Source organism: Sipha flava, unplaced genomic scaffold (assembly GCF_003268045.1).
Source record: "Sipha flava isolate LNK unplaced genomic scaffold, YSA_version1 225_pilon_pilon, whole genome shotgun sequence".
NCBI lineage: Eukaryota > Metazoa > Arthropoda > Insecta > Hemiptera > Aphididae > Sipha > Sipha flava.
This window is the reverse complement of record NW_020272859.1, coordinates 182,209-194,351: the sequence shown is the minus strand read 5'-3', so window position 1 is coordinate 194,351 and position 12,143 is coordinate 182,209. Positions and strand designations below refer to the sequence as shown.

The 12,143-nt window shown below is 25.9% G+C and overlaps 1 protein-coding gene and 1 non-coding gene across 2 annotated transcripts; both read right to left on the bottom strand.

The window, feature by feature from the left end:
* Nucleotides 1-1,726: 1,726 nt before the first annotated feature.
* Nucleotides 1,727-9,468, bottom strand: LOC112683395 (breast carcinoma-amplified sequence 3 homolog). The gene is made up of 12 exons (XM_025554431.1): nucleotides 9,040-9,468; nucleotides 8,764-8,928; nucleotides 6,280-6,498; nucleotides 6,033-6,214; nucleotides 5,698-5,953; nucleotides 5,412-5,626; nucleotides 5,160-5,327; nucleotides 4,697-5,067; nucleotides 4,393-4,619; nucleotides 4,244-4,329; nucleotides 4,011-4,138; nucleotides 1,727-1,939 (listed from the first exon to the last, which is right to left on the bottom strand). The coding sequence occupies exons 1-12, from the start codon at nucleotides 9,163-9,165 to the stop codon at nucleotides 1,794-1,796; spliced, it is 2,289 nt and encodes a 762-aa protein (XP_025410216.1). The 5' UTR covers nucleotides 9,166-9,468; the 3' UTR covers nucleotides 1,727-1,793.
* A 1,883-nt stretch (nucleotides 9,469-11,351) lies between these two features.
* LOC112683435 lies at nucleotides 11,352-11,470 on the bottom strand. The gene has a single exon (XR_003148591.1). It is a non-coding gene; the product is annotated as a 5S ribosomal RNA (ribosomal RNA).
* Between the last annotated feature and the right edge of the window lie 673 nt (nucleotides 11,471-12,143).

The window sequence follows — 12,143 nt, the reverse complement described above, 5'->3', positions numbered from 1 at the left end:
TATTTGTATGTGTTAAACAAAAATTTAGTATCATATTTCGGTTTAAATTAGTAAATATAAATACAAATAAAAATAATAAACAAAGAATGTCAAGTTATATACTAATTTATTTAATATATATATCTATTTTTAGATAGTAGATCTTATCTACAACAGATTTTAAGCGAGTATAATTAACAGATTATTAATCCTATATTAGTTTAGTATTTATAAATATAATCAGAAAATAATACCTTTAAGAATTTAAAAATTTAAATATAAATAATAATTAAAAATAGAAAATTTAAACAGAAAAACTTGACACTCGAAATGGAACAGATATGCCACAAGATAAAGGTATCTGATAAATACTTATATTAATGGTGCATTTTAAAAAATCCCCTTGTTTATTATATTTAATTTATACTAAGTAAACCCACAATGATATCCCAATGAAAATATCTCCATGCATAACAATGTTTTTGTTTTAATATAATTTATAAGAAGATAATCACATTCAATACATAAGGTTAACTTTGTATTTTAATCCTTTATCTAGTTAGAAACATTACTTTTAAAATTACAATGTAGCTATTTTTTGATAAAATTTGTTATGAAAAAGTCGAGATATTGCGATTGAAAATCAAAAAAAATTTATTTCATAATTATAGCTAATTTAAGTTTTTATGAGACTGTAAACGAACTTGGTAATTTTATTAATAAATGAATAAATAAGTATAGTTATCCTTTTCAACAATAATAATATAACACCAGTTATTCATCATCATAATAGTACATTCAATTCAGTGATATGAATACCTCAGAATAAGATAAAAACTTAAAAAATTAATTAACTAACCAATAAAAAGTGTTTAGTGTGACCATATATTGACCGTATAAAAAAAAATTAATACCAACGGAGAAATTTCCACCAATAAATCAGTTAAACCTATATATGAAAATAATAATTTTAAATTAAAATTTAATTTACATTTTTGAATTTGTGAAATAAATTTTATAAATAAATATATTTAAATATTAATTTTTGTTATCATAATACTTTATATAGATATATTAAGATATATAATTATGTATTATTATTATTATTATTTTATTTATTGATTTTTTTTTTTTTTTGAGACTCACATCTATCAAAACACGGAAACATCCTTAGTGGTAGACATTGCAGTGTAACTTTAAAATATCAACATTATGTAAATAATTCCAAACTGTTAATTAAATATTCATTATTATAATTTTGAATTGAACCTTGGTATTCTTCCATACAAAGTCATTTTTTGATGAATCGAACTTATTTATTCCACACATTGTATGTTCAAATAAAGATGTATAGCAATATACATTTTAATGATGACTAGTTAAATATCATTAATTACAAAAAACTATTTTGAAGAAGATGTTAAGTATTCAATAGTTATAATACATATTACACAGGTCTTTGAACTTTTTATATTTTAAAATAATAAATTAATACATTGATAATAAATTTTCAATCATATTTAGATATGATTTTTTAATGCAAGTAAATTGTTATTTGTACACATATATACATACACAATAAACACATATATATGATGTATAAATATGTAAATTAAGCATTTTAATTTGAATAATATTGATAAATAAAATGTAACAAACCGGTATCTTAAAATATTCTACATTTTATAATAAAGGAACACTAAAGATATTTTTTTAAAAACAATTAAACATGCATAAATATTAAAAGATGTACTTAATATTAAATTTCAATTATATATAAAGCTCTGACCCCTGATAATATTTTACAACACATGTTACCTACCTGCTTTATTAAGTTGAAGATTTTCATTCATGGCTTCCGCCAAATCTTCCAAAATTTTGGTTTCGCCTTGATCAGAAGATAAATCAGATGAATCACCTTGATTCAAATCCAAAAACTTAGGTGAATAGTCAAAACTACCTGAAATCAGTAAAATAATAATAATTTAATCTTATTAAATTAACAACTATATTTTTAGAATTAATTTCTTAAGATTTTAAATTAAAATAAATTTGAATAGAGTTTCAAAAATTAATTTTTAATCTTATATAATTTCCTATTTACTATGTTAAATTTGGAACTTAACATATAATTAATATTCATATAAATTTAATTAAAAAATACTCTATACGAAAATTAACATCAATAATTTTTAAAAAAAATTGTGTAAAAAATCAAAGTAATTTTGAATATAATTTATAGAATACATGATTTTATCAATATAAATAAATGTAGACATTTAACACAACAGAAGTTATTAAATATAATAAAACTTTTTTTTTTAATTTTTTTTTTTTTTTAACGTAGGAGTTGGTATGTATCAGCGGTTGGCTCTAAGCCCTTATTTGTTCTCTGTGTTAATGAATCAAATTAAGAAAAACATACAGGATAAGGTACCATTGTTTATGATGTTTGCAGATGATGTAGTTTTAGTAGGAGCAAATTTGGAATAAGATAATTATAGGTTGAATCAGTAGAGGTTAGCCCTTGGAGGAAAAGGATTGAGAATTAGTAGAAATAAAACAAAATATATAGAGTATGACTTTGGTGGAAGATACCAAGAAGTTGATGGTATGAGGAGACCAATGACAATAAGTGGTGATGTGATAGGTGAAGTTGAGAACTGTATGAAAGTACAGGTGTTTTGGCATTGACATAGATGTAAAACAAGATTAAGTGCGGTTGGATAAATGGAGAAAAGCATTGGGCAATTTATGGGACAAGAGAATTCCAATGAGGCTGAAAGGTAAATTTTATATGGATGTAGTGAGATCAATTATGTTATAAGATTCAGAGTGTTGGGCGGTAGACAGGAGTATAGAAGAGAGCGTAAGTATTGTGGAAATGAGAATATTTAGATAGATGAGTGAAGTGCCAAAAGAAAATAGTATAAGGAACAAATATATGAGAGATAGTATTGGTGTAGCGTCTATAATGGACAAATATGAGATAAAATAGACCGAGATGGTTTGGGCATATGATGAGAAGGGTAGAAACAAATACAGTAAGAGCGGTTATGCAAATTAATGTTGAAGGGAAAAGAAAAAGAAGACTAAAAAAGAGATGGTTGGATACAATTGAAAATTATGTAAGGGCCATTGGTGTATGCGAAGGAGATATAGAAAATCGAAACAAGTAGAGGTTTAGGACAATAGAAGCCGATCCCAAATAATTGGGTGAAAGGCGATAGAGAAGAAAAATAAAAAGAAAAATTTATATTAGACAACAGTAATTAATTCTATAACAATGTACATAGTAAGCGAAATCTACACTGATATACAACTTTAAAGTACAGTAGAACTTCGATTATTCATACTCATTTTTCCAAAAATGTATCAAAACTAAAGCAATATACTTTATGTAGGTTATAGATGATAAATAATATTAATTTAATAAACAATGTATAAACAATATTAAAAATATATTTATGACAGTAATTCCATAATTTTCCTACCCTTCTGTGAGAAGAAATCTTTTGACTTCTGTTATGTCATGAATTCAATAAAAAATAGGAGTGAAGTAAGAAAAATAATTTCAAACCTCATAAAATGAAGACTGATTACTTCAAATATCAAATCCTGATAGTTTTAAAACGTAAGATGTACTTATATAACATAGGTTAAATAAAATATAATAAAAAAAAATTAAATTAAAATTTGTTAAGTAAAAAGTTTTGATTAAACCGTGTATTTTATTTATCCATATAACTATCCGCCCCCAATAATCCAGGTTCTACTATATTTTATATACTACCATAGAATAATATAGAAATCTAAAACAAAAATATTTTATAAAATAAGTTAAACAAATTTAACTTATTCAATTACATAACAATAAAATGTTATAAAAAAAATTGTTAAAATTACTTATTAAAATACAATCATTTAAATTAGTAAAGTGACCCATATACAATACCGGTATTATAATTATATTTACATATAGAAATTTAACTATTCTTATTTTATAATGTTTTTAACACATCCATACATACTATTTGAACCACACTCTATAAACACTGGAGTGCTTTGTCTGCTAATATTAGCATGTGGGACACTGACTGGATTTGATTTTAACAGTCCATTTTCTATTTCATTCAATTGAGTATCAGATTCAGACCTCCTTTAACATAATTTATAATTAAATTTTAATTTTATATCTATATTTATATTATATGTATATTTATAAAATTATATGTATTAATATTTAATAAAATGTATTGTTTACCCCAATGTTGAACCACAAGTTTTAAATACAAATTGTGGTCCCATCCAAAGGCGACGGTGAGGGCCTGCATGTGTACTTATTTCAACCTATGAATACAATATACATATATTAAATTAACTAGAACAAAAGTGAAAAGATTTTTATTCTACTTGAGATAGCCAACGTTCATCAATGCTTTCAAAAGAATTCTTTTCAGAATTATTTGTTGTGTTTGTGACTGGATAATGTACACAGAGATCTAATAATGGATTACCCCGATTCAAAGGAGGGGTAATAGTAGATGCATGAAGAGGTGGTTTATACAAATTCCATTCAGTTTTAGGTTCGATATTTAATTCTATCATTGTATCATCAAATATTTTTTCTTTGGAAACAGCTAATTATAAAAATCAATAGTATTTAAATATTCAATAAGACTAATTAGTTTAAATTAATTTTTAAAATAATACTCACAATTTGAATGCATAGGATACATATCATATTGTGTAAGAATTCCATTGCATGTCATTACATACAAAGAATCGGCAATATTTTTCTTGGGATTGTAATTTACATTAGATATTTCTCTAGCCATAGAAGTATCCAATACACGACCATGAGAAAAACATGTAGACAATTTTATAGATGTTGTTATTCCAGTCTCATCTGGTTTTAATTTGTTACTTTGTGATCGAATTTGGCACAGTGAATTTATGATAATTGAGTGTGGTACTGATGATACACAAGGATTAGAATATGGCAACACAATTTGAGAGTTCTGTATTGATTCTGTCATTACAGGGCTGTTTCGACCATCAGTTATTAATCCAGCACTCCGATGAAATCTAAAGTTTTATTGTTAAAATTAAAAATATTTCTAATAAAGTAGACATTTAAATCTTTATTCTTTATTCTAATATTTTAAATTCCAATTTACCTTGATAATTTATTTACAATGTGTGGTGTTGAATGAGTTCGTAAACCAATAGGTCCACCATAAGGTGTAATTGGAAATATATGAGTTGTGCCTCTAAGTGAACTTACAGCCACCCATCTTGAATCACTCGAAAATTGAATATCTTGAATTTTAGCTGTTGTGTCACCTCTGATAGTTAAAATAAAAATTAAAATGTAATTTTATTGGCATAAAATTAAAAATTATATAATCAAAGCTTCAATATTTTTTTACCTATGCAATGTATATAAATGATGAACAGCCGCAAATGAAGAACCTAATATACTAGGGTGTATTTTGAACACATTAAATCTATGACCATTTTTATCAGCAGTAACTAACATAAGCCCAGATTGATCAAAATTCAAGGCGACAATAGCTTCACAATGAGCAGTAAAATGAGCAACAATATCAGGACCTTGGGGTGTATTTTCTTTTAACACTTTATTCTATAACAAACAGTTTAAAACAAAATTATTTAAATTAAATAATTATTATAAAAAAAAGTATTTTTCCATACTTTAATATCAATGATAGTAATGATGCCTGGATTCATTTGATTAGAATCATTTACAACTGATATATTATATGATGAAGTTGAATTATGCACCCCTGTTATACTATTTGCTACGGAGCCACTTAAGTCCCTTAAACTTTGGCTCAATGATTTTGCAGCATGTAAAACAGTAGCTGTATATGAATGACCATTTTCACCCTCATACCCTCCAGTTGAACGATTCCAAGAGACCAACTTTTGATCTGCATATGCCATCCATCTATAATAAAATTAAAGTTGTCAAATATATATGTAGTAAAAATATTACAAATACACAGATTAGAATATTTTTCAAAAACCTAGTTCCCAATGCAATTGGATTTGATTTTATCCCAGGACTAGGATAACACGTAGTAATTGTTGTTATATCTTCCACAGTAAGAGCATCAAACACAGCAATACGTTCAACAAATATAACTGCTATGGCAAATCGATTTACAGCTATATCCACAACAGAATTTTTAAATTTTATTGTTTTCACCTAAAAACCATTAAAAATGTAACAGTAAAAACTTTAGGTTTAAATATAAATTCGGTGTAACATACCACATCTCCACATGTTAATGAAATAAAACTAACAGAACAAAATTGAGGACCTGCTCCTGAATTATCACATAGTGCAATTAATGGTCTTTTGTGAGCAAATGGATCTTGTCGAAATTTCAACTCAGGTAAAGGCGAAGGTATAAATTTTAAAACCTTAACAACTCCTTGGGACCAAGATAAAGTTTCATATGCTTCACCATTGGCACCAATATACCATACCTAAAATTAAATTGATACAAGTTATAAGATATATATAGTTTTAAGGTAATATTGATTTACCACACAATTATTAATATACTTAGCTTATCTATTTTTAAAAATATATAACAAGTATAATTTTAAATACCAAACATGTTTATAACTAACAAGTTTTTTTTTGTGTATTTATTTTGAAAAATCAACAATCTGTTACATATAGTTACAATAAGATAGGTGAGATATACATAAAAGATGCTGATGACATGGTTAAAGACGTTATCCATTGATAACGCTTCAGCGTATATTATTAAATTATTTACACAATAAATTATAGAAGAAAGAGAAAAAAAATTTAAAAAAAAAAACATAATAAAATTAAATTACTATAATTACAAATGAAAAAAGTTCCAGGGCCATTGCTGTTTTAGCCTTAGTGGAGGATTTCTTTGAAATAAGTAGGAGTAGAGACTTAAGATAAGATTGGATTGGTATGTTGGAGAAGGCGATAGTAAAATTTTGTGAAGAATTATACAGAATTTTTAGTTCATTATGAATTGTGAAATTTGATATGTACAAATAGGCATTATTAATGAGATGGAGTACTTTTGTTTGGAATATTTGAATTTTATTTGTACTGGATTTTTTAGCAGTTCCCCAGAGCTAGATGCCATAAGTCCAGATAGATTTTAAGATGAGATTGTATACAGTGTTTTTAGTTTTTAAGTTGAGTTTAGATGATTTATTAAGAATATTTTTAAGTACAGAGAATCTATAATTCAGTGTTATAATTAACAAGTAAAAATTATTTTAAGAACAAAATACACATTACAATTTTTGATCATACATTTAACATATATTTTAAGTAATAAAATGTATCTCTTATTTTAGATTAAATAAATGCAATTTAAAATTTTTTTTTATACTCATCAATTTCAGAAACTTTTACAGTACTATAACATTTAATAAATGAACATTTTAACAAAATTTAAGGGCCATTATGATAGGTGACTATTTTGAAATAAATGGTTTCCAATTCTAACTCAATTACAAACAGTTATATTATCCATATATAACTATATATATATGTATATAGCTATATGAAAAATAAAAAATTATTATTCATTATTTAAGATTACTAATTGTTACATGGTTTGTGTAACTACATTTTTTATATATTTTAAAAATTATTATTGTTAACTAATATTTTCCTTAAATATTTATTTTTAGTCAAAATATGCCGTTGAATTATTTGGTACCTGAAAAATATTTGATATTTTTTAGTATATTTCACTATGTTTCTATAATTTTTACTTTAATATGGTCTCTACTTTTTAATATTAACTAAATAAAATAATAAAAATTAAATCAAAATAAAAAAATGAATTTTAAAATAAATAAAATCTCGTAAACATTTTGAAATAATGATATTTAGCACGTATATATATTATTAAAAAAAAAAAAATATATATATATATATAATTTTAATTTTAATTTCTTAATAAATAATTTCTCACTAACAAATATTGTGATTTTACTACTGATATATTTATTAAACAACAAATTTTTAAAATTAAAAGAAATAATAATAAAAGATATAATTGAAATTGTGGACCGATTTATGTTTATACATTTATGTATCAATTAACATGTAATCGAATTCACATTTTTTTATATTTTATATAGAAATCTATACATAAAAATAAATTTAATACCTATTATGATCAATGTACATTAAATATAAATATGATTTAAATTAAACATTACTTTAATATTTATTTGGTAAAATTAAACATTAACATTGTATTAGTTTTTCAAGTTCATATATACAAAAATTGTTTATATAATGAGGTTGGTATGAAAGACAAATAATTTAAAATAAAAAATAAATGTAATATCATACATATAAATATTAAAATCAAAAATTATAAATAATAAAAATAATTTAATAAAATTATAATATTAGGTATATTAAAATTGATCATATAATCTATAACATTTGATAAGACAAAATTGGATCATATTTTTTATCCTTATCACAAAAATGTACATATTTTGAACTGAACTATTATCCAAAATTTATCTTATGCATAATGGTATACTACAAGAAAGTTATAGGTCATAACCATTTAAATTATTGTTTAAAATAAGACAGTATAATACCACTAGAATACCTTTATTGTTTAACAATGAAAAAATAAAATACTTAATATCATTCTTGAAACTTGTTATTAATTGGTTCATTATTTAAAGAAAAAATTGTTTTTTATTTATATTGAAAAATCATACTTGAACACCGAATCCATAACCCAGAATAAGAAGTATTGGTGATACACCTGACATGAGTGATTCATCATTTTCAAAATTTGAAGGGAATTCATTTGCTTCCAAAGTTTCCAACTGAGTCCATAAAATTGTTTCTCTATTATCTACATTTAAAACATTAGAATACCCCTAAAACAAAAACACATATTAATTTTATTAATAACATAAACTACCATACAACTAACCAATTGAAACCATTCAAAACAACGGTAAGTATGCATCATGTAATAAATTACTTACATGAGGAACGACATCTTGAATAAATCCAGCAACACTGTCAATAATTGATCGATCAACAACAGGCCCTGGCAGTACTATTTTGCCAATCGAATTTTTGGACGCTTTACAAGGAGAATTCGCAGACATTTTGAAGACGTTGATTTTATCGGATATGGTTTCGTAAGGTCAGCATAGTGAACGAAAACATATTTGTCAATCGCCTCAAATGTCATAAGACATTGTATTCATGGATGTATTACGTCGCCATAATATAAAATAGATACATACAGGTTAGAGGAAAAGCGAAGTAAACAGGCGAAAAAATCAGACCTAGATGACCAGCTGGTCGTAATATTTTATATTTTTTAAACAAAATATCATTTCAATTCCATTGCCAAACAACAACAATAGCCACAGATATTATTATAACTGCGACTTGTTTGTTATCAACGTAATCAATGTACGTTTTTTGTTATTGTTATCAAGGCTATCAGCTGGTACGTTGCTGCGCAGTAAATAGAAATCGAACGGTTACTGGCAACTGCTTCGGCAACGATCGCGTCACATTAATGCACTTCGCTTTCGATGTTAATTTATGTCCGTTGCATTGCTAACTGACGAGATAAAAATTATTATTACGTAAACACCGCATTATGTGAAGTGCAAGCCGGTTGGAAGTGTGCAAGTACCTGTTTGCCAGCAAATTGACAAGTTTGCTGCGTACGACCCGAAGTTGATTACCTACACTCAATGTTATGTATATGCAATCTATGTGCAAACACTGAACAGCGAACGACTTATGAATGTGCAACAAGCTGTAATGATGACAAAAACGCAATATGTTAAATAAAGTTCTGCACTCATCAACGGCGAATGCACTTGTTCCGCTGAGTGTTTAAATTCGTTTTTATGTTTTTAGTACTATTACGACTTACATATTCGAATTACTACCAAAGTAGTTATTACATAACGTTGCAGTTATCCGAATTTCAAACCGTATAAGGCGTATAGAATTCATACTATATATATGTATACTTCCACTGTGGTTCTATATTAATACCATTTTGACTGGTTTACAATGTGCCCTTGGAAACATTGGTGCCCACATAGGGTACCAAGTGATGCAATCGCACTGATTTCTCGTGGGTCCAGGGTCGGCGAGAACTTTTGAAGGTATTGGGGCTGATCGGTTCCAGGACCTCTTTACTTGCACTGTTTGGAAAATATATACATACTGCTTGTACATACTTTAGTAAAATAAAAATAATCGAACTCGCATCTCATTCGTTACGGTGAATGAAATTATAAAAAAATGTTGTATAAAAGACTGAAACGACCGGCCCCAGGACTCTAGCTCACCCTGCCCCACCCTTTCGCCGGCCCTGCGTGGTATATGCTATTAAGTTAATATGTTATATAACTACTATGTAAAAATAAATTATAATGAAGTAATAGATACATTTTGTAAAACAAATCAACACATATTCAATGCCTTAAATTAAATCACTGAACTAAACTATTATTTACGAGTATGTTACAGTATTATCTTTGACATTTTTAATAATCAATAAGTTATTAAATTTGAATAACTGGCCTGAGCAAAACCAACCAATGTAGATTTTTAGATTTTTTTTTTCTAAAATTTTAAATTCAAACACTTATTAAAAAAATGATTTAAGGATATTTACAATATTTTTAAATTTATTTAAGGTAAACATGGATTTTTAAGAAAAATGATTTCAATCAAATGAATATGGTCTTATGGATGTAGACCAAAATAAATTTGAGGGCCCTATAATTATAAATACATTGGTTTATGGAAAACCCGTGGGCGTCACTGCTTGGAAATGTAATTGAATAGTTGACATCGGTTATTTCGACGAAAAGTTGTTGGTCTTCTGGACATTTCGAACATTATTCGGCTAAAAATAATGTATGTTTTTGCTTAATCACTTATTTTCTTTGAGCGCCAATTATCCCTTTCTCCGCGATACCAATTTAATTAATTTGTAGTATGTATGTCCTAAAGTAAATCTAATTTTCTAATCCAATAACTATAACGGTTATGATAAACAACTTCATATGCCAAAGCCTTAATCTACAGTTTTATTTTACAATAATAGGTAGAAACACTGAATACCAAGTCTCATCTTTGTATTTTATGTTTAAGAAACTCAAAAGTCAATTTAAAAAAAAAAATCAAAAATAATATTGTAATAATAAATTTAATTAATTAAATAAATTAAATATAATATAATATTATGTATGTTTTTTATTTTATTAGTTTAATAACATTCCATTACATTTTGTTGAAATTAAAATTAAATAAAAAGAGCCAACGGCACGTAGTGTTCCCAAGCGGTCACCCATCCAAGTACTAACTACGCCCGACGTTGCTTAACTTCAGTGATCAGACGAGAACTGGTGTATTCAACGTGGTATGGTCGTTGGCGATGAATACTAACTTTTATTTAAAATTTAACTGAACTATAAATCAAGATTTCTGTTATTAATCACCATATCAGTAAAACATTATCAATGATATATTAAACAGCAGTGCTCGACTTGAAGAGGGGCGGAGTACCCCAATTAATATTCAGATATGTTAGCGTCTCTCTACTATTATTAGGTACATTATAATAATAATGCTTAGCAAATTTTTAAGACCTTCTTTTTTTAAACTAAACAGAGTCCCCCTTCTTTAATTTTGTCAAATCGAGCACTGTTGAACAGACGAGACAAAAAGACCCAAACTATTAGTATGTTCTTAAAAAAAATGTAATATGAATACTTGTCGAATGGTTACGAAAATTAGTTTTCATTATAAGTATAATTTGAAATCAATGGAATTTGGTTGTTGTGTATGAAAATATTTATTTTTTAATCCTGGATTATGATAATTTGGGGCTCGAGGCCAAACATTTTTAAGGGCCCATAACCATAATAAAAATATTGGTAACCCACACATAAATATATTTCTGAGACAAAAAAAAATTATTTTCTAATTTATAAATTTATTTCTTATATTTATATATTTCTTATTTTTTTTATATGTAGTATATATTAAATAAGTATATTTGATTTCTGTAAATCGACGTTTTACTTTTTTTATTGATGTAAACCAG

Coding starts and splice junctions, on each gene's coding strand:
- LOC112683395 (XM_025554431.1), bottom strand. CDS start 9,165: ATGTCTGCGAATTCTCCTTGTAAAGCGTCCAAAAATTCGATTGGCAAA. Junction 6,215..6,279: donor CATTAACATGTGGAGATGTG/GTATGTTACACC, acceptor AATGGTTTTTAG/GTGAAAACAATAAAATTTAA. Junction 5,627..5,697: donor TTACTATCATTGATATTAAA/GTATGGAAAAAT, acceptor TGTTTGTTATAG/AATAAAGTGTTAAAAGAAAA.